The sequence below is a fragment of the Oryx dammah genome, unplaced genomic scaffold (genome assembly GCF_014754425.2).
Source record: "Oryx dammah isolate SB20612 unplaced genomic scaffold, SCBI_Odam_1.1 HiC_scaffold_2, whole genome shotgun sequence".
Lineage (NCBI taxonomy): Eukaryota > Metazoa > Chordata > Mammalia > Artiodactyla > Bovidae > Oryx > Oryx dammah.
Genome location: NW_024070186.1, coordinates 59527855 through 59548706, shown reverse-complemented (window position 1 = coordinate 59548706; position 20852 = coordinate 59527855). Strand labels below are relative to the sequence as shown.

The 20852-nt window shown below is 36.9% G+C and overlaps 1 protein-coding gene and 1 non-coding gene across 4 annotated transcripts; both read right to left on the bottom strand.

Annotated features, from left to right (window-relative positions):
• Nucleotides 1-1072: 1072 nt before the first annotated feature.
• Nucleotides 1073-18654, bottom strand: MYNN (myoneurin). 3 transcript variants are annotated; one of them, XR_005722515.1, is made up of 9 exons: nucleotides 18154-18654; nucleotides 16914-17210; nucleotides 12502-13292; nucleotides 11646-11805; nucleotides 8135-8313; nucleotides 7182-7265; nucleotides 6221-6307; nucleotides 4283-4603; nucleotides 1073-2473 (listed from the first exon to the last, which is right to left on the bottom strand). XR_005722515.1 is itself a non-coding variant. In XM_040248557.1 (8 exons), the coding sequence occupies exons 1-8, from the start codon at nucleotides 18369-18371 to the stop codon at nucleotides 4341-4343; spliced, it is 2079 nt and encodes a 692-aa protein (XP_040104491.1). In that variant the 5' UTR covers nucleotides 18372-18653; the 3' UTR covers nucleotides 1088-4340. The 3 variants fall into 3 exon arrangements, 2 of the variants coding, with proteins under 2 accessions (XP_040104491.1, XP_040104499.1); XM_040248557.1 differs by having other exon boundaries at nucleotides 1088-4603; nucleotides 18154-18653; XM_040248565.1 differs by lacking the exon at nucleotides 7182-7265 and having other exon boundaries at nucleotides 1088-4603.
• Nucleotides 18655-20203: 1549 nt separating this feature from the next.
• TRNAV-AAC lies at nucleotides 20204-20276 on the bottom strand. The gene has a single exon. It is a non-coding gene; the product is annotated as a tRNA-Val (tRNA).
• Nucleotides 20277-20852: the final 576 nt, after the last annotated feature.

Below are 20852 nucleotides of genomic sequence, written 5' to 3'. Positions count from 1 at the left end.
TGAGCAAAAATCACGGGCATTCAGGCACAAGGAAATGAAGCATAGCTACGCCACCTCGAGTCAGGGTGGGGACTGCAAAGGCCCAGGCCACTCTGGTTTCTCACAGGGTCGTGGTCGCTTGTTTCTGCAAACCTACTTCATCCCCTTGCTTTATTCTCTAGATCAGCTTTCTCTGCTTCTTCACTATTTCCTTTAGATTTCTGGCTTGCTTCACTATGGACCAGATCTAAATGATCTTTTTTATGTACACGTAAACCAAGTGTCTCAAGTAGCTTGTTTGGGCTAAGAACTGTTTTCTTCCTGGTAAGGTGTTCTATAAGCTGTGATCACAAGCATGGAATCACAAGCATGTTACAAATGGCCGTCTACTCCCTGCCCTTTAGCATTCAACTGTAGTTGAGGGTGTGAAATCCTGGAGTGTAAACCTGGCTATCTAATCCCATTCTTCCAGCACAAGTGAAAGGCAGAGGACTCTTTCAAGGTGGTACGGGTATAGTCCTAGATGTGTCTTTGATGATTGGTCTCTGCCAATACCTTTCAGATTTTCTCTCCATTCCCCTACCTCAGTCAGCTGTGAACAAATCCCTCCCAAGAGCCATCTCCTCTTGCCTGCCTATCCAGGAAAGCAACAGCTCTTTCTCTGTCCATTCAATTTCTACTGACTGCTTGACATTTCCTTTCCTGCCTTCCTCTGTTATAACACTTGGCATTCAGGCCTGTCTTTCCCACTTGACTGTAAACTTAAAAGAGGAAATCATTTTATCTTTATGGCCTTACGTATTCTGATTTCAATAATTTTCTAGGATTTCAAGTAATAGCTAGATATTTTAATTCAAATATTTGATTCATATCCATGGTGTTTATTTTAGTATATACTTCTTGAAAATAAATACCCTATTTCTGAATGACTATGTTTACATGGTAATTATCCAAATCCCTTAAGCAAATACATCACATCTCTGCTGAATGAAGTGGGGTGGGGGGTGCAGAGGCCAGGAAAGTAAATTATATCACTGTCTCAAGAAATGCTCTGATAACTATCAGTAATGTTCATAAATAATGAGTAAAAATATAGAATTTACAGAAATGGCATTAAAATACAATTTATTTGGTGGTATTTCTAGCCAAATTCCAAAGACTCAAAATCTGAGTAAAAAGTAGAAAGTCATATTAAGAGCTTCATTTATCAAGAGACAATAATAGGAACTTCCCTAGCAGTCCAGTAGTTAGGACTCCACACTTTCACTGTCGAAGGCCCAGGTTCAATCCTTAGTCACAGAACTAAGATCCCACAAGTTGTAGGGTGCAGCCAAAAAAAAAAAAAACACACGATAATGCCTACATACCACATATCAAGAGCCGAAAGAAAGAACACCAGGAAGTGTTTAGGATAATCGTTTTCTGTTTGGTATGCATTAAGACCACCTATGGAGCTTTTCTAGCATGTTCTGGAGACTGATTCAGAGGGCCCAAGGTGTGGTGGGTCTTGGACACAACTATTTAAAAAATGTTTTTGATGTGTATCAAATGTTAGAGCTATCGTATCAGGATATTTAAATGAGTACATGTAGATTAACTATCTTTATATAAGCACATTTCAACTATCATTTGTACAATTTCTGTAGACATGAAACATACAGAAAAGTGACACTACTGTTGCAACAGAACTGACAGGACCTTTTGGAAAAAGATAAAACACTTTTCTAAAATCTATCAAAATCATTCTATGAAATGAAACATAAAACATACCAGGAAAAAATCCTTTATATATAATCTATGGTTTCTTTTTTAAAAGCCTAAAAGCTAACAATACAGAAGGAATTATCTAATACAAAACAAAATTAATTTAGAAAATAATTTCTTAGTAAGATCTTCAGCATTCTAAAAAGACTTTCAAAAAATGTAGTAATACTTATATAATTCAGAATAGACCTTTCCCAAAACACTGCACTGTAACAAATATATTTAAAGATGAACTTAATTGATAATTATGAGTGTTACAATGATAGCAGATACAACTAAAACATATGCATATGATAATAATACAACATTAGAAGAAGAATGACAGGACAAAAACTCAGTCTTCAAACTTTCTTTACAAGTCATTCTGGAAGAGCGTCATGCCATGGCAATTTAAAATAAAATTATTTTAGCTAAGAAGCAGATAATGTGATGAAGAAAAACACAATAAATCAACCTTAGCCACTCCAATCCTTTAATCTGAAAAATAATAAATGTAAAGGCTAATTTATGTAAAGACAAAATACTAATTATCATCATGTTAGAGGAAATCTGGTAACTACTACCCTTACACAATTATGACATCACTGTAGCAGTTTTTAAAAAGAAATTTTGTTCATTAGATGCTTGGATTAATGAAGATGTGAATTAAATATAGCCTCTCCATTTCAGCAGACTTCTTAAAAAGGCTGAGTCTTAATTTTCTTTAATTTCTTCACATTCCAATAAATTCCTATTGAATTTAAGCCAGAATAGATTAGTTGAACATTTTTATAACTTTATAAATTGTATTTAAACCCTGTATATTAAATTAATACATATGAATAATTAGATTTCTTAGATAAATTAAATACTAAGTTTGATGTACATTGTACAACGGCAGTATTTCAAACTCTAAGTCAATCCCACTGGTGGCAATTTATTGTGAAAATGCTGAGTGCTGTGAAATGGTGATGATCTGTACAGTTTACAAGAATTTGGTTTTATTAAGTCTTCTGGTTAGTTCCTATGACTAGGACCTCAGAGAAAACACAATTAAAGAAATCAACACCAATAGAAAATACATTAATTTTATTACAGGTGTAGTTTAAAAGCAGAAAACAAATGAGCCATAACTAATGCATGGGAGAAACAGGAAATAATGTCACAATGGTGTTTGATCAGTAGTATAAGAACAGACTTTGTGGAACTAAAAATTTAATGTCCAAAGACTATGCAGTGAGATTAAATCAATATGTGGGGAAAACAGAAGGGCCAAGTGGTAGAAAGTATCGGAATAAATTTGAATTTTCTAAGTTCATTAAGAAAGAAAAGGACTAATGTGAAACTACAGCCACCACCAACTGTTATGGTTTAATCTATAAAAATTTCAAACTTGAAACTTATAAAAAACTCAAATATAAAATGTTTAATAAACTGGCTTTCTGATAACTCAAATGTCTACTTATAATTGAAGTTAATCTTTTAACTATTTATGAATATAATGTACCAAATTCAGAAGTCAAGTGTTTTATACTATGCACTAAGTTTCTATTTAGAAAATTCTTTAGGATTTTATTTTTTTAAAAGTGCATAAGAGGTATAAGAGAAGCTTATCAAAAATTTTCAAAACTCAGTGTATTTCCCTCATCTCCAATAATCTAGAAACTTATTAAAACAATCCGCATCAAATTTGAAACTGCTTTTAATAAGATAAAAACACCAAATATCTATCTAAAATTCATTTTGAAAATGTAGTCTCAGACAACTCAAATCAAAAAAGTACTGACCACTGGTTTTCTCCAGAATTCTGAGTTCTACACAATAAAATTTATATCTAGTTTTCTAGTTTTTAAGAGAAGCACTTTTTGTTTCATTAGAAAAGTTACCTTCAGTGGACTATATTAATAGAGAAATAGCACAATTCTTACTCAGTACCTCAATTTTTATAGTAGAAATATGAATTTCCCCCCTCACAGTTTATATGTGAAAGTCTTCCCTTGTGGCTCAGCTGGTAAAGAATCGGCCTGCAATGTGGGAGACCTGGGTTCAATCCCTGGGTTGGGAAAATCCCCTGGAGAAGGGAAAGGCTACCCATCCCAGTATTCTGGCCTGGAGAATTCACCAAAGAGTCAGACACGACTGAGAGACTTTCATAGTTTATATACTGGTCTATGGAGCTTGCTAACAGCACTGTCATGGGCTGATACTATTATGGACTTTGTTTAAATTTTGAGAAGAAAATAAACATATTCTACAGGTCAAAACTCAATCATAAACTGATAGATTTCACTTCAGTAAATGAAAGGCAATTCTGAAATGAAAAATAGAAATGGAATTAAGGCAGCTCTAAAAACAAAGTTATACTTATTCACCCCAATTAGTGCTACTGCAGTACAATTCATTCCTTTAAAAGTTGGGTGGGTAACCTAGACATGAAAGCCAAACATCAAAACAAGCACTGCAGCTATGATGCAGCACCAGGTGCTTTTACTTCGGTGAATGAAAATAACGGTCACAACTCAAATGAATGGTCAATTTAATATGGATCTATGCACCTTACCAGCAATGTTTATGTTTACTACCAGAGACGTCTTAGCAATTCCATATTCCTCACAAAGTCAATACAGCTGTTGTAAAAAAATCAACTGTGGCTCTGAATACCCGTTCACGGCTGGCCTCAGCAACGCGTCTGGTGCAGGGGACTGGCTGTCTGTGACAGGCAGCAGCAGGTGGTGGTCCTCAGCCCCCAGTGGGAGAGTCAGTGGCAAAGTCACATCAGAAGGTTTCACGTCCAGAGTTTCTGACAGAGGACTTTTTTGTATGCAGTCTTGTTCACTCAAGGGATGGTCCTCTGTACTGGAATCTAGAATTTTATCTGTACCTGAAGAAGGGAAAAAATTCACTATCTTTCAAAACAAAACAAAAACCCCGAGGAAGACTCATCTACTTACCATTCCCATTCTAACCCCACCTTTAGTCACACTGTTTCTCTTCTGCTGATCTGCCCTTCTCATTACCTGCACAAATCTATCATGGGCCTCAAGACTAGGTTCACGCATCAACTCCATTATAAAAATGGACTTAATTGCTCTAGAGCAGGGTAAGCTGTTTCTATTTGTCAATACTTCATATACCACCTTGGGACACCTAGCTATCTATCTTACTGTTATGTAACATCCTACTTAGGTATGCCTTGAATGCTCAACAGACTATATATTCCTTAGAGCAAATGTCTAATTATACTTCTCTACTTTCAAGTATTTCACAGTGCTACATAGATAAGTACTCTTTTTAATTCACTGAATGTATTAGTGAGTAATTCATATCATTCTGTGAGTTCAAGTTCAGAAGTATGGCACTTTCACTTATTTTCAGAAGAAATTCTGCATTACTCAAGGGATTAATTATGTGGCTGACTAAAGACACGCTTTTCTCTTCAAATTTTCCACTAGCTTTCCCATGCTCTTGTCACTCCAAAAGTACTAACATGATTTCAATCTCACTACCCTCATTAGACAAACTTGTATACTTTTGTAAAGTTATAACTCTATTTTTGCCAAACTACTCTTCAGTTCAACCAGTCAAGAATACAATCTGCAGTCTCTTGTTGCAGTGACTCTCTTCACAATGTTCTCTCTGCCTGGATGAACATTTCCTTTCCCCTTTCCATCCTCCATGTTTCAGGTCCTCTAGAATTAAGCTTTCCCAATACTCATGTCAGAAGGACTTAATCTCTTCTTCAGTACTCATGTCTTTACCATATCCTACATTTTGTCTTGTAATCATAGTTATTTATTTAGATTTCTGGTTTCCCACACTGTAAGCTCTTTGAGGACTAGGACTACACTTTCCTAGTACCTGCATGGTTACGTGTACTTTAGAGGTACTTAATAAATGCTTGTTGAATTTATGACTCACTGAAGTTTTCAGATGTTATTACCTTAATCTTTATGATGTTTATGTTTACTACCAAAATCTTACTATCATCTCTACAAAATGAGGAAGATTAATTTTGTTTCTAGGCATAAAAGAATGGTAAGCATGTTGAAACTTTTTCAAGGATTCATTTTTAAGCAACAGACTAAAAATTCTGTAGTATGGTTTTCCATTTCACATATTATGACAATTTGGGAATATCTGTTTCCCTATTTCCTCTCATACAATCTTTGGACTAGTGTTCATGGTGCTCCTTTCTCTGCATAACTACAATAAACCCCAGGTAACCAAGACTCTAGTATGGGAAAGAGTGATGAACAGTTGTTTATGTATTCTTCCATTCTTGAAATTGTTCATACATCAGGTTTTTAAAGGAGAAAATATTTTAAAGCAATGTTTACTACAAGGTCAATCTGGAAAGAGGGAACTCACCTGCACATTACAAAGCTACCTTCCTCATATGGGTACACCTTATCTAATTTAAACTGTTAGAATGTGTATCTCAACATTTTAAGGAATAGCAAATGAGAGCTCCAAATTTTTAAAAAACACAAGCATTTACCAGAATGTACTTTTGTTTTGTGCTTCTTTAAATTTTTAATATCTGTGTAAGAATTTCCACATAATTCGCAGATAAATGGTCTTTCTCCTGAAAAATAAGTTAAAAAATCAAAGCTCAGTATTTCAGAAACTGCTAAGGCAAAAATACCAACGTTCATGAACACAGTGCTAATATTATTGTATTACTTTCTTTCAAATTACCATTTTAATATCTTGGCTCTAACAAAGCAAAATAAAAGCTTCCGTACATAGGCACTCCTTTCCTTTATGCAAAGCTTCCCTATTTCAAGGAAAAATCAAGCATTTTCACTGACAGAAACCTCAAACTAAAAAATTACCTCTATCACACATTTAGTGAGTGCCAATCAGATGCCAGACTCTAGCTGAGAGATGTAGCTGAGGGGAGAAATGCATAATTATGGTTTCTACTCTCAGGTGGCTTATAAATTAGAAAATCCTTTCTATTATGAGGAATAACTTTTAGAAAGATAAAGAACAGTACATTTTCAAAGTGGTTTTTTCCTTTGTTTGAAAAAACCTTGAACATTTAATATGTTCTTCATACTATCTATATACTACCTTTTAGAATAACCTGTCATTGTTAGAATATATCCCTAAAACTTGCATACTGAATATTGTTTCATAAGAAAATCTGATATTATCTTAGTATTACCCATCCCTTTTCATTTTTTGGCATATCTGTGCAATTTTATCCAAATCATTTAAAAACTACTGATTACCTGGAACACGTCTTAGAAAATCTACATAATTCTTGACCCAATTTAATCCATACTCCAAAAAATAAAAAAACAAACAAATAAAAACTGATACTCATACATTAAAATATAGCTATAGCTAGAGTATGACTAGATACCATATAGTCCATAATGGTTTAAAGTCAATGTTTACATAAAAAGAAATTAGAGAGAACAAAAAATAATACGTTCTCCCTAAACACAGACCTGTATGGGATCGAAAGTGTTTGTTGAGCTCTCCTGAGGAAATAAAACTTTTCCCACAAATACCACATATGTATGGTTTTTCACCTAGATGGAAAATAAAAGATAGCGAAGTGGTGTACTATACCAACATAATATTTATCAATTACAATAATCTATAGTAAGCTGTTCTAAAGTATTAAATTAAGACCTCTTTATATTGTATTTTAGAGGTATTTTCAGTGTGATCCAACTTAAATGAACATTAGTAACTATTTTACACTGTTCGTATAACCTGATACTTTTTCATATAATAAAACTTTCTCCAAATATCCTTCCAGTAGACTAAAAATGGGCAAGAAGTCTGATTTTTATAAAATTAAAAACATGAAAATTCATCAATTCATATTTCAATTCTTGTTATCTACAAGATTATTAAAGGGGAATTAAAATCACTTAGGAAGATCTATTAAAAATTACCCTACAAAAAAATGAAAATCTTTGAACAACAGATTTTGCTTCAAAATTGATACTTTCGGTTTTAAGTATCTATTTAATTTACAAATCTTAGATGTTTTGTAGAAAAAGTCCTGAGAAGTTACTGAATTGATGTTCTATCCAAACTCATCCCAACCCCTTAACTTTACAGCTTTATTCCAGGGAAATGAAGCTTCAAGAGGCTAAGGAGTTTTTCTAACACCATAAAAAATGTCTTAACTCAAACTTACATACTGTCAAAATTACCTAATTTTCATGTATGTAAGTTACATGATAAAAAAAATTTCACCCACTGTGTATTATTCTAGTAAATATGTCTGTTTTTACATCTAATATTTATGTGAAAATCAGAAACATAAAAAGCTTCAAGGAGCACAAACACAAAAGCCTGTAACCTACTTTTTGTAAAGGCTCAATTTCCCTTTTTCTTTTATTTACAACTGTCCTTATTTTAGGCAATCCCTGTGTCACATTCTTACCTGTGTGTTTCCGAGAATGAGTGATAAGAGAACTAGAGACAGCAAATGCCTTCCCACAGGTATCACACACATAAGGCTTTTCTCCTGTATGCCTTCGAACATGGTAGGTCAATGTGCTGGCTTGGGCAAATCGCTGTCCACACCTATCACAAACATATGGCTTCTCTCCACTATGCTTCCTATTAGTAAATAATTACAGAGATATATGATGGCAAATAAAACAATCTGAGGATCATGCTACATAGCAAAATTTTCTGTACAATTTTTCATGCAGCATTTTCATTTCATCTGAACAGATCTAGAAAATGTATTTTAAATCAACAGTTTTCCCCAGAAATAAAGCCACACACCTATGATCAATTAATCTGTGACAAAGGAGGCAAGACTACACAATATTGGAAAGACAGTCTCTTCAACAAATGGTGCTGGAAAACTGAACAGCTACATTAAAAAAAATGAAATGGATTAAAGACCTAAATGTGAGACCAGACACTATAAAATTCCTAGAGAAAAACACAGGCAGAACACTCTGACATAAATCTCAGCAATATCTTTTTCGATCTGCCTCCCAGAATGATGGAAATAAGCACAAAAATAAACAAATGGGACCTACGTAAATGTAAAACCTTTGGCATAGCAAAGGAAACAATAAACAGAACAAAAAAGACAACCCAGAGATTGGGAGAAAATGTTTGCAAATGATGTGACCAACAAGGGATTAGTCTTGCTTAACAGCATCAGAACAACCCAATCAACAAATGGGCAGAAGACCTAAATAGACATTTCTCCAAAGAAGACATACAGATGGCCAAGAAGTACATGAAAAGATGTTCAATATCACTATTATTAGAGAAATGGAAATCAAAACTATGACATAAAAAGAAAAGAACTACAACATATCACACCACACCAGCCAAAATGTCTTATTATCAAAAAATCCATAAACAAACGCTGAAGAGAGGGTGTGGAGAAAAGGGAACCCTCCTGCACTGTTGGTGGCAATGTAAATTGGTACAGCCACTAGGAAGAACAGTATGGAGGCTCCTTAAAAAACTAAAAACAGAGCTACCATGCCCCTGCACGCCACTCCTGGTCATACACCCAGAGAAAAACAAGATCCAAAAGGATAAATGCACCCCAGTGTTCACTGCAGCACTGTTTACAATAGCTGAGACCTGAAAGCAACCTCAATGTCCATCTACAGAGGAATGGATAAAGACGTGATACTTTTATACAACAGAGTATTACTCAGCGATCCAACAGAATGAAATGCCTTTTGCAGCAACAAGATTGGACCTAGAGACTGTTACACAGACTGAAGTCAGTCAGAGAAGGAGAAATATATGAAATCCCTTATATGTGGGATCTAAAAAGAAATGATACATATGAATTTACATACGAAACAGAAAGAGGCTCAACATACTTAAAGAAATTATGGTTGTGCGGGAGGGGGGTTGGGGGGAAGGGTGGGAAGAAATAGTTAAGGAGTATGGGATGGGCACGTACACACTGCTATACTGAAAATGGATAAACAAAAAGGACCTACTGTATAGAGCATGGAACTCTGCTCAATGTTATGTGGTAGCCTGGATGGGAGGGGAGTTTAGGGGAGAATGGATATATGTATATGTATGGCTGAGTCCCTTTCCTGTTCACCTGAAACTATCACAACATTGTTTATTGGCTATATTCCAATACAAAATAAAAAGTTTACAAATAAATTTAAAAATAAAATCAACAGTTTCAATGTATAATGTCAAGAATAAATGTTTCAGTTGTTATGAAAACATTAGTTCTGAGATCAGTTCAAAGTTTTCCCATCAGCTATATGTGGTAGTCAAGTATGCCCACAATACTACAGGCAATGATTTTTGCTTGTCCATTCACTTTCCTTAAACCTTCAGCACCCATCCTCACTCTCAGCTGATGTCCTTGCTTCCTGTTTTGCTAAGAAAAATCTTAGCAATCAGAAGAAAATTTCTACATCACAAACCTCCACCTATAGGCATCTACAGAGTTTGCTTTTCTTCAGAACAGTAGTTCTTCCTATTTGTACACGTAAGACACTATCCCCCTTGCCTACTCCAGGTTCACTCCTGACATTTCTTCCATCCTGTGTCATCAATTCCCTCCCCGCTTTGGATTATAGAATACAAATATACTGATACATCTCCCATCTTAAAAAAAAAGAAAAACCCCGACCCTACCTGTTCCTCTATTTTTCTGCTCTCCTTTTGGTAAGATCCTGAGTCTCCAACAGTTCTACTTTCATTTCTTCCCCACTAGTCTCTGCTAACACTGCTTTTGTCAAAACCACTGCTAACCTTTTACTTTGCCAAATCCAGCAGTCAATTCTCAGTCCTAATCTCCCTGTCATCAGAATTTGACACAATGACGGCTCCCTTCTGAAATCATTTCCTCCACCTGGATTCTAAGACTGCCCACCATTCTGGTTTGCCTCTATTTTTGCTGTTCCTTCCTAGTCACTTCAGCTGGTTCAGTTTGGCTATCTGTCAGAATTCAAAGTTAGTGTGCCTCATGACTCCATCTTTTGATGTCTTTTCTTCCATCTTCATTCTCCTGGTGACCTCATCTCTAATATTATGACTTTAAATACTACCTACATGCCAATGACTCCGAATTTATGCTGCTGCTAAGTCGCTTCAGTAGTGTCTGACTCTGTGCGACCCCATAGATGGCAGCCCACCAGGCTCCTCTGATCCTGGAATTTTCCAGGCAAGAATACTGGAGTGGGATGCCATTTCCTTCTCCACTGAATTTATGTCTTCAGCGCAAACCAGTCCCGACTTCCAGACTGAACCATCTCTTACACATTTCCATTCATGTATCTAATAGTCACCTCAAATATAACATGATCAGAACTCTACTCCTAAACTCCCACACTCCAACTGCTCTATTCACAAATTCCCATTTCAGTTAATGGTAATCCCATCTTTTCATACGATCAAGCTCAAAACCTGTGTATCGTTTTTAATTCTACTCTTTTTTAAACCCCACATCCAAATGTGCTGAGAATTCTGTTTGCTATACCTTTAAAGTACATGCAGAATCTAACTATCACTTATCTCTCCCACTACTACCTTTCTGACCTGAACCATCATCCCTCTCACTCGGGTTTTATCTATAGCTTCCTAACTGGTAACTTTGCTTTCACTCTTGCAATCTTTTGCTAACAAAGCATCCAGTGATCTTAAATGCACGTAAGTTCACATCACTTATTTCTCATTCTCAAACATAAAAGCTTCATAATGGCCTACAAAACCTTCACCTTCTGAACACCTTAACACCATTCAGACCTTATTTCCCTCCTTTACTTATTCCCCTCCAGGCATTATGGCTTCCTTCTGGTTCCTTCACTGTGCTAATAATATTGTGTGACAGTACCACAATTAGAATTCTACTGTCCTGAATTCTCATATAATAGTCTATTTAAGGCTACAGTGAATGACAGACTTAAAGATCAAATGTCTTTTTTTGCTTTTATTTTTACCTTGCATGAATCTTGAGATTGCTAGAAGTTGCAAATTGTAAATTGCATACATCACATTTATAGGGTTTTTCCTCACCATGATGCATGCGACTATGGAAGACTAGCTGGCATTTCTGAGCAAATCCTTTATCACACAATTCACATTTGTATGGCTTCTCACCTAAAAAAAAAGTAAATAAAATTTGTATTTAGAAGGAAATATTGTTTTAGTTGCTTAATTCACACAAGCTTTCAAAAGAGTTCAACAGTATTAGTTTCAGTATTCAGAAAATATTAACTGCTAGAAGTAAAAAAGCATATAGGATCTTTTTCCAGACTGATTATTGAAAACACCAATAGAGTTAAAAGTAATTAGTGTTTCTTATTTCATAACAGTGAAAGGTGATGAGAGAAATATATAATGCTTCTAAAAAGTACAAATCTAGCATACCAATAAAGGTTGAGGAAGCAATGTACATATAATTTACGTTCAGAAGTTGACAAAGTCTGAGGAAGTATGTAGTGAGATATGTTGGCAAAATCTGATAATCAGCCTGAGTTGTAATTACTTTTTCTCTTTATCAGTTTTAATATATTGTCTGTTAAACAGCAAGCTAGAACTTAATTTATGCTTATTTTAACTGTGAGGAAAAATGGTTTAGAGTTCACACACTGGGACTTCAGAGTACCAATTACAACAAAACAAAGAGCCATTAAATATTTGGTCACAATTACAAAGGTATTTTCAAGTCTAACATGCTCAATATTTTTATGAATATAAGTGTATACTAAATTCTGGACATAGTCAACACTATATATTAATGTCTATATAAACATTTCAGTCACAATATAAAAACTGTACTTCCCACAGTCTTACCTGTATGAGTTCTTACATGAGTTTTCAGCTGGTTACACTGGGTAAATGCCTTTCCACACAAGTGGCAGACATAAGGTTTGACTCCTTTATGTATTCTCATGTGCCTTCTCAAGCTGCTGGCTTCTGAAAACACTTTACCACATGTGTTACACATTGGTTTGGCCTTGGAATACCTCTGATCCAGCTCTTCTCCAGAGCTTTCCAGTTCATAAGAGTTCTTGACACTGGCTATATTAGACATAGAGTGTTCTTTCAGAGCACAGTTTGGCTGTGATTTTCCACGTTTCCGTTTCACTGTAACAGTCTGCACAATATCTTGTGCTGGGAAAGTATTTTCCACAACTGATGTCAATTCAAGTTCTGAATTACTTCTTTGTGCAACTTGTTCTATTATAGGTGTGGACAACTTATTTGCATCGAGAAATAATTCAACAGACGCATTCTCTAAAATGTCACTGGGATATTGCACTGTTTTATTCTGCCCCGTTTTCTGGGAATTGAAGGCCTTCTTCTTCTTTTTAGTTTGAGATGACTTCTTTGCTAAAGCTCCTTGCTTAGGATTTGCCTGAACTAAATCTGTAGACACTTCTGATTTCTCCCGACTGTTATAATCTCGCAGAGTCAGGAGACAAGTCTGTTGATTCAACTCAATGTTTCCAGTAATACTAGATATCTCTGTAGAAGAGGGATTAGCAATAAAAGCAAAATCTTCCATCTTTATTTTACATTTAGTGACCACCTCTTCCACTTTGAGATAGTCAGCAGCCTGATGGATTTCTTTAACATTCCAACTGTAAGGAAACAAGGCTAAATGACAATATTCTGATCAAACAAAAAACGTTTTTGAAACACAACTACCTTTTAAATACCTAATGAAGTAGAATGATGAAAAATGATTAACAGAACAAATTTTTAAAATTTATTTACTCAATGTTTAGGAAAAAACTTCAGTTTTACAGAACTTGAAAAAATAAAAAAGTAATGGATCATTCATATGTACAGCCATGAAAAAACAAAAATGTTAATATCTCTACTTGTTAAAAAAACACTTGGAACACAAAAATAGTTGTTGGCAACCTACTGCCTCCTCCCATTTATCCTGAGGCCTCTTCAGATAGCAACCAACTTTTCTTTATTTGTAATTAGAAGAGTCTTACAACTATTATCTTCTTCTGCTCCCCTATGAGGAACCTGAACAGTATTTCTGGAAACTTCCTGTGCACTTGAATTGCCCAGGGATTTGTTAAATGCAGACTCAGACTCAGCAGGCCCACTCCCTGGTGATGCCAATGCTGCTGGCCCATGGATCACAGCTGAAGGAGCAAGGTTTTAGAATGCACTAAGCTCTCTCTAGAAACATTCCCACCTTTTTTGTGTTTGATATTCAACATAAATTAGCTGGAGAATTTGTCATATTATAGTTATGTAGAAACATTTAATGTTCAATTTGAATGTTCAACATTCAAATCAGAATTTATTGAGCATCTACCATGTGTGGTACTCAGAGGGATATTAAGACATATCAAATAGACTCTGCCCACCAGAAGTTTACAATGCTGGTTGTTCACTTACATTAACAACGGCTCTGTGCTACTAGCTGACTTAATTAGGGTAAGTCAGCATCTTTGGGGGATTCAATTTTCTTAGTTGTAAAGTCAGAGAGCTGAGTTGGTATTAATACCAAAAACACGCCCTTTTAATTATTTGAGAATGAATATATACTAACACACACACATATATATACATACACCCTCAAGTAACCTTCCTATTTGTCCTTTTCCCCAGAAAGAAATTTTTTTCAGAAAACATTAAATAGATTTATAGACTAGTCTGGAAACCTAATCACCAGTTTTAGTGAACATTTTATTCTGGGAAAATCCATCCCAAATTCCTAAATATACTACAAACTTTGGGACAATTATATGTTTGCAAACTGACTTCCTTAGCTAAGAATACATTACTTACTCTATTCTTATGGCCTTTGGCTATAATTTTGGAACAAATAAGGGATGATCTTTGTAATCAAGTTAACTCTCTGTTTGCAAAGGTACAGTATGAATGCCCCCAAAATAAATACAATCTTATTAGTCTTCCATATGAATTTCTTTGCATGTATATACCACTTAGTCTGTAAAAACATTGTTTCTTAAGCATTTTAATTGACTTTGTTACACATTCTATTATTAAATTACAAAAAGTGAGAGACACTATTAGAATGAAACCCAAATTTATTCTATCACTTAATATACCAAGATCTCAAATTACAACTGTTCTTAGTAAATGAACCACAAACTAGGTGAAATAACCTTTAAGACCACTACAAACTTGTACTGAATCACACACGAACTGTTCAGAACTGAAACTGTAATTCATACAAATTATTTACCTATTTCATTGATAGCCTATAAGCTCAGTTACAGTTAAAAAAATCAATCAGCATTTGTTCATGTCAATAACTGATTTGTTTATTAGCATGAAGTTAAAAGTGTTTGCAAACTTGATTTTATTTTTTGAACAGTCACTGAAAATCATTTATTACCTATGCCAGATACATGGCTAACTGCTTTATATGAGTAACTATTTTACATACAAAGGATCAGAGGTTCAAAGTAACTCATCTAAGATCACAGAGCATTAAAACTAAGATTTGAGCAAGGAAACTAGCTCCTGAGTCCACTTAATTCTTTATTATTCTGTTTTCTTAATAAGTTGCACAGACTTTCTATTTTTGGTCTATATCTTCTCTTACATTTGTGGCTGGGCTCAAACAATTAACTCCCCAGCTCTCCAGGAAAGATGTGTATCAAAAAAGATTGAACCAAACATGTGGCTCTTCTTCACACTGGTCCTCTGCATGAAGGCTCAAAGTAAGCTGCCCTTCAGTGTGTTCAAATCAATTCAAGATTTTCTGGCAAAGTTAACTGAGAAAGGGTAATCACTAAATTAAAGATCAACCAAAATTCACTGGTTTTGTGATTGTTTATTTTATATTACGCATTCTAAATTTCTCGATCAAAGGCACTTGTATAGCCAAATATTCAGTAAACTTAAATATCATGTGACATTTATCTGTGACACTGCTGTTCCTTTAAGCAACTTATACAGAACTGACACAAAAATTTCATTACATCAAAACTTAAAAGTAATTCCAAACAGCATGAATGATTCCTTTTTAATAGGACTAAGGAAAATCCTGATTCCAGCTTTTCAGTGAAATATATTTTCATGATAAGCTGCAACGTAAAACAAGGGAAGGATTTTGTTTAATGTGAACACCTATGTATCTATAGAGATCATCTGGAAAACAATGTAAGAATATTTATCAAAGTGTTAAGAGTGATTATCCGTGTGTGGCAGAATTTCAGATGTTTCCTTTTTTGTTTTTTTCCTTAATTTTTCTCCAATAAATGTGGATTCAAAGAATTTGAAGAGTAGGATAGAAAAGAATAAAGGAAGGAAACTAATGTTCACTGGGAGATAGTAAATCCTAAATTTTCACAGTTAACAACCCATGTAGTTATTATCATCTCATTTTTTCAGATGGAGAAACTGAGGCCGAGACAGGATGGATATTGATCCAAGAGACATAGTGACTGACAGGCAAGATCTAATTCTAAAGTTCATAACTGTGCTATGTCAGATGGTGACCTATTCATGTTTACACTTTCAAAAAAGCTGGAGAAAAGAAGGCAGGAGTAATTTGATGGGTTTCTCTTTCCTTTTATCCCCATCGCCTTTCTCTACAATAACCAGTAAACATATTAATTAGAATTAATCTAACTATACAGTTCATCGAAAATGAAAGAGGAAATGCCTGAGTTATCAGGTTCTTCAGAACCTACTTCTTGTCAGTGCAGTGACAGCATTCAACATCTCAGAGAAGCATTCTAGCCGACTTAAGCATTGTATTTTTCTGAATCAAAATCAGGAAGAGGTCCTGCATGTTGCTATTTTCGGCTAGAAAAGAGGGCACTATTAAAGAACAGATTCTTTCTTCTTTCTCCACCTATATCTCCCACCCAAACATCTTATGAGGTAGAGGATGGAGTGAGAGAGAAGACCAGAGGGAACCTAAAGACCGAAAAGCAAGGGGAAACTGGAACTCAATGAAAATTCATATTTCTATTTCGATCTTTAAGTTTCCATTCCTCAAAATAAATACTGTTTCAGTAGATAAGTCAAATATGTCAAAAACCATGCTGTAATCCTATGAACATCTGTACTTTTTGTGCTTATGAAATGTAGTCTGTTTGCTGCAAACCAGTGATACTGACCTCTTTATTTAAAACAACACTGGGCACATCAGTATTTGAAGACTGAGAGTTCAGGGACTGAATGGAAAAAATACTAATCTGCTTTAGCTCAAGACTATTGACCAGCTTTTGTAAGTGGAAATAACATAGGTACCTTACCTGTCAAGATTTAAAGTTCCTGTATATATAAACTCCAACAGTTTCTGAAATCCATCAGCCTTCACCTGACTCTGATCAAGAAAGACATTGTTCTCAGAAGTGCTCCTGTAGATTGCACCAAAATATTCACTAAACGAGGCAAGCACATTCCTGTGAGCTTTAAACTGGAATTCCCCAATGACTATGGTGCAGTCACAAAGAAAACCTGCTTCCCGTTGTTTGTTCAGTCTCTCTAAAAGGTGCTCACAGTGGTGCGAATACTGCATTTTGATATCGGAATCGAATTCTATCCTTGTTCTAAAAAAACAAAAGAGAGAGTAAATCAGTACCACTAAGTTTTCATCAAACTTTTCTCCCAAGCCATTGGTGAATAAAGAGACACAGAATCCAAACAAGAACAAAGCCTGTTCTCATTTTACGCCCCCAGAAAATTCTTACCAAGCAAATACGGATAAAAATGCCGAAGAGATAAAAATCCTTACTAGTTTTTATTTCATCTTGGTCAACTAACACAATCCTTTGGACACGTCAACAAATGACGATGTGTGAAAACATTTCCACAAAGTGAAACAAAAAAAAGCACCGCAAAATCTACATCACAGAGTCAGACGCGACTGAACTGAAGAGAACTGAACATCAGTTGAACCTTCACAGTTTCAAGCTCAGTGGGCACATGTAAATTACGAAAAGAAAAAAAAAATTAATAAAACACTAAGAAATGATTCCTTGGGACAAATGGTCAAAGGACATGGTATGAGTTCTTTAAAATTTTCTCAACTGCTTCTCTGCCTTTCGACTAACATTAAGTGTAAAATTGCTCTCAAATTGCCGAAACCCGTTACCTTCCGCAGAGCATACAGTAGCTTAAATGCAAGGCGGGTGCCGAAGGGGGCGGAGAACCAGCACAAGGGCCAAGAGTTTTCAAAGATCTGGTCACCCGCCCCGAGGAGGCCACGCTCCTCCCTACCACCACTGCCGTCTACTGGAGGCCGCGAGGGAAAGTGACAGTAAAAGCCGGTCTCTCCCGACTTCCGCCTTCCTGCCCTTCGCCCAGCTCCCACTCCCCCAATTCCCACGGCAGAGGTTGTGGCCAAGGCCAACATAGGGGCTGCCTCGCCCTAGCTTTCCACCCTGACACCTTCACTCCGGCCTGAATGCGAACTCCACGGAGCCTACCCTCCAATGCCCCAAGGTCTGGAGAGAGCGGGAATAGCGGCCTGGAGGCAAAGATAGAACTCACCTATAGAAACCCGAGGGGGAACACAGTTTCTTTACTCTCTCTCCGCCATCTTGGAAGGACGTCACCACGCCACGCTCCGCCTTTCCCTGCTTCCTCCACGATGACGTCACATCCGGTTCCGGGCGTTCCGTGCGTACGCGGTAGGCTCTAGGACCCTGCAGGTCCAACAGCAGCCTGAGGGTAGCAGGCTGGTACATAGAGACCCCGCTACTTAGCATACCGGGAACACCCGGAAACAGGGAGAGTCTTGGCTAGGAGACAAAGGGCTCGCTTACGGAGCCACGCCTGTTGTCCCCACCTTGAGCATTCTAGATAGCATCTCGCGCTCGGCCTGCGTTTTGCGCGGAGGCTGAGCCGCGCTGCCCTGCGGGCCTCTTTCCAGGAGCCAAATTGTGCATTGTATGCTGGGGTTTGTAGTTAGTTCCTCGTCTTCTCCCATTATTCTCCACTGCCTTGAGGCCCCGCGAGTGGGAACAGCTACTTTGTGTACTCCGGCTCTCGGCCATGGGAATTTTGGAGCTGAGACTGATCACCCCTTTTTACTTTAGGTACTGCCGGAAAGCTCTTGGGAAACTGAGTCTTGTTTGCATCAGCCAACTGGAGCCCAGTATCCAGGATACCCTTACCTGGTGATAGAAGTCTGAGATGCAAGAAAGCGGCGCAAAGCAGTAGGGCACACTGGGCATGCGCTTCAGGAAAGGTGGGCTTTATACCGGAAAAGGTTCTGCTTGTGGACTACTGCTGCTGTTGCTGCTAAGTCGCTTCAGTCGTGTCCGACTCTGTGCGACCCCGTAGACAGCAGCCCACCAGGCTCCCCCGTCCCTGGGATTCTCCAGGCAAGAACACTGGAGTGTGTTGCCATTTCCTTCTCCAATGCATGAAAGTGAAAAGTGAAAGTGAAGTCGCTCAGTCCTGTCCGACTCTTCGCGACCCTATGGATTGCCGCCTACCGGGCTCCTCCACCCATGGGATTTTTCATGCAAGAGTACTGGAGTGGGCCTGTAGACTAGAAAATATTTAATACAATTATTTGCATTCTATGCAGATTTTGTAGTGAGGGAAGCTTGGCAGGCTAAATACAGTCCATGGGGTCGGAAAGAGTCAGACAGGACTGAGCACGCGGTCAACTACAATGAGGGAAAGGTTATCTCCGTGATTTAAAAAGGCGTACAAACACTACGTCCTGATGTGTTAGGGTGAGTTCTTTCACGCTACTCGCGGACATCAAAAATCTAAGAAAACCAAAACTTCAGCGTTTTTTTTCCTTGTTAAAAGTTGTGTCAGGACCATGGGAAATTTACTCACGAATTTATTTTAAAGAACATTGTAAACTTGAATTTATTCTTTTTTTTTTTTCTCGAGAGTTTTTTTACAACCAGATTTTGTTTGCTCTCTTTGTAAATTATTCTCAGTAACAACCATGTTTATGGCGGGGGGGGGGGGTGGGGACGAAGTCCCATAACCGTTAGGTTTATAAGGGAAAAAAATGACGCTGGTTCTTTCTTGATTTCGTCTTGTCTCTGAGAAATTTTCTGATTATTTATTTCTGTCGGAATCCTTTTCTGTAATTTATTAATTCAGGGATAGCTGCGAGTCTCTAGTAGGTGTCAAACAGGAAGTATATGAAAGACCGCAAAACATGGTCTCTGGCATTTAGAAAAATCAACAATCTCAATGGGAAAACTAATGGAAAACCGAATGACTTGTAATACAAAGAGTGCTGAGGTGACAGGGATTACCAGTTTTTACCCTGCGTTTAATTACTCTTACTAGGCTGTACATTATTTTTTCAGTATCAGGTTGTGAATTGAATTTAAAAACAATTGTTTAAAGTCTGGAACCCTTCTTCCACGTGCAAGCCATTAATAAGAATATTTGTTAAATAACATCCACGTAGAAAATTCAAATTCCCAAAGTACTGCAAGTTATCATCAGAATTTTGCTTTTTAAAAGGGTAGGAAAAGGAGGATCACAGTCTCTTGTTAAAAGAAGAAAGAAATGAGAAAAGGGGGATCACAGGCTCCTGTTAAAAGGGAAAATAAATGAAAATTGTTTCCGCCCGGTTTCGAACCGGGGACCTTTCGCGTGTTAGGCGAACGTGATAACCACTACACTACGGAAACCTCCCTAGAAAAGCTGCTTGAGAAACTCCCTCATAGTTCTTCATAGCTCTGCTGTACTTTGTGGTACACAAAGCTAGCCGTAACTTTTAACAAAAGAACAAAGAAACCCCAACGGAAAATAACCGTAAGTCCAGTTAGATAGTGCTACCATTTCAAAAGTTGGAATTTACGTACATTGTTTTCAAAGCCCCTAGTTAGAAACTGAGCACCCGTTAGTTGGCCCTTCTTTGAGGTTTACTTTCTTCTATGGAAAAGAAGTGTATTAGCTTCTTTGTTGCTGAGAGTCTCGGGTGTGTTTCGGGGCTTTGGCTGGCTAGGAAGAGCCTACTACGCTTGGATCCTGGAGTCCTCGCTCTCGCAGGGGCGGTGGGGGAGGGGCACCAAACTGCCTAGCCGTGAAGTTAGCTTTTAGAGAGAAAGCGACGCTTTCAGCCTCTGGTGGAAGGATGTGTAGTTTGGTTTTGAATTTCCTTCCTTGCTTCTGTACTAGTTTTAGAGAGTACTTAGTTTTAAAATCTTCTATCAGTTCAGTTCAGTTCAGTCGCTCGGTCGTGTCCGACTCTTTGCGACCCCATG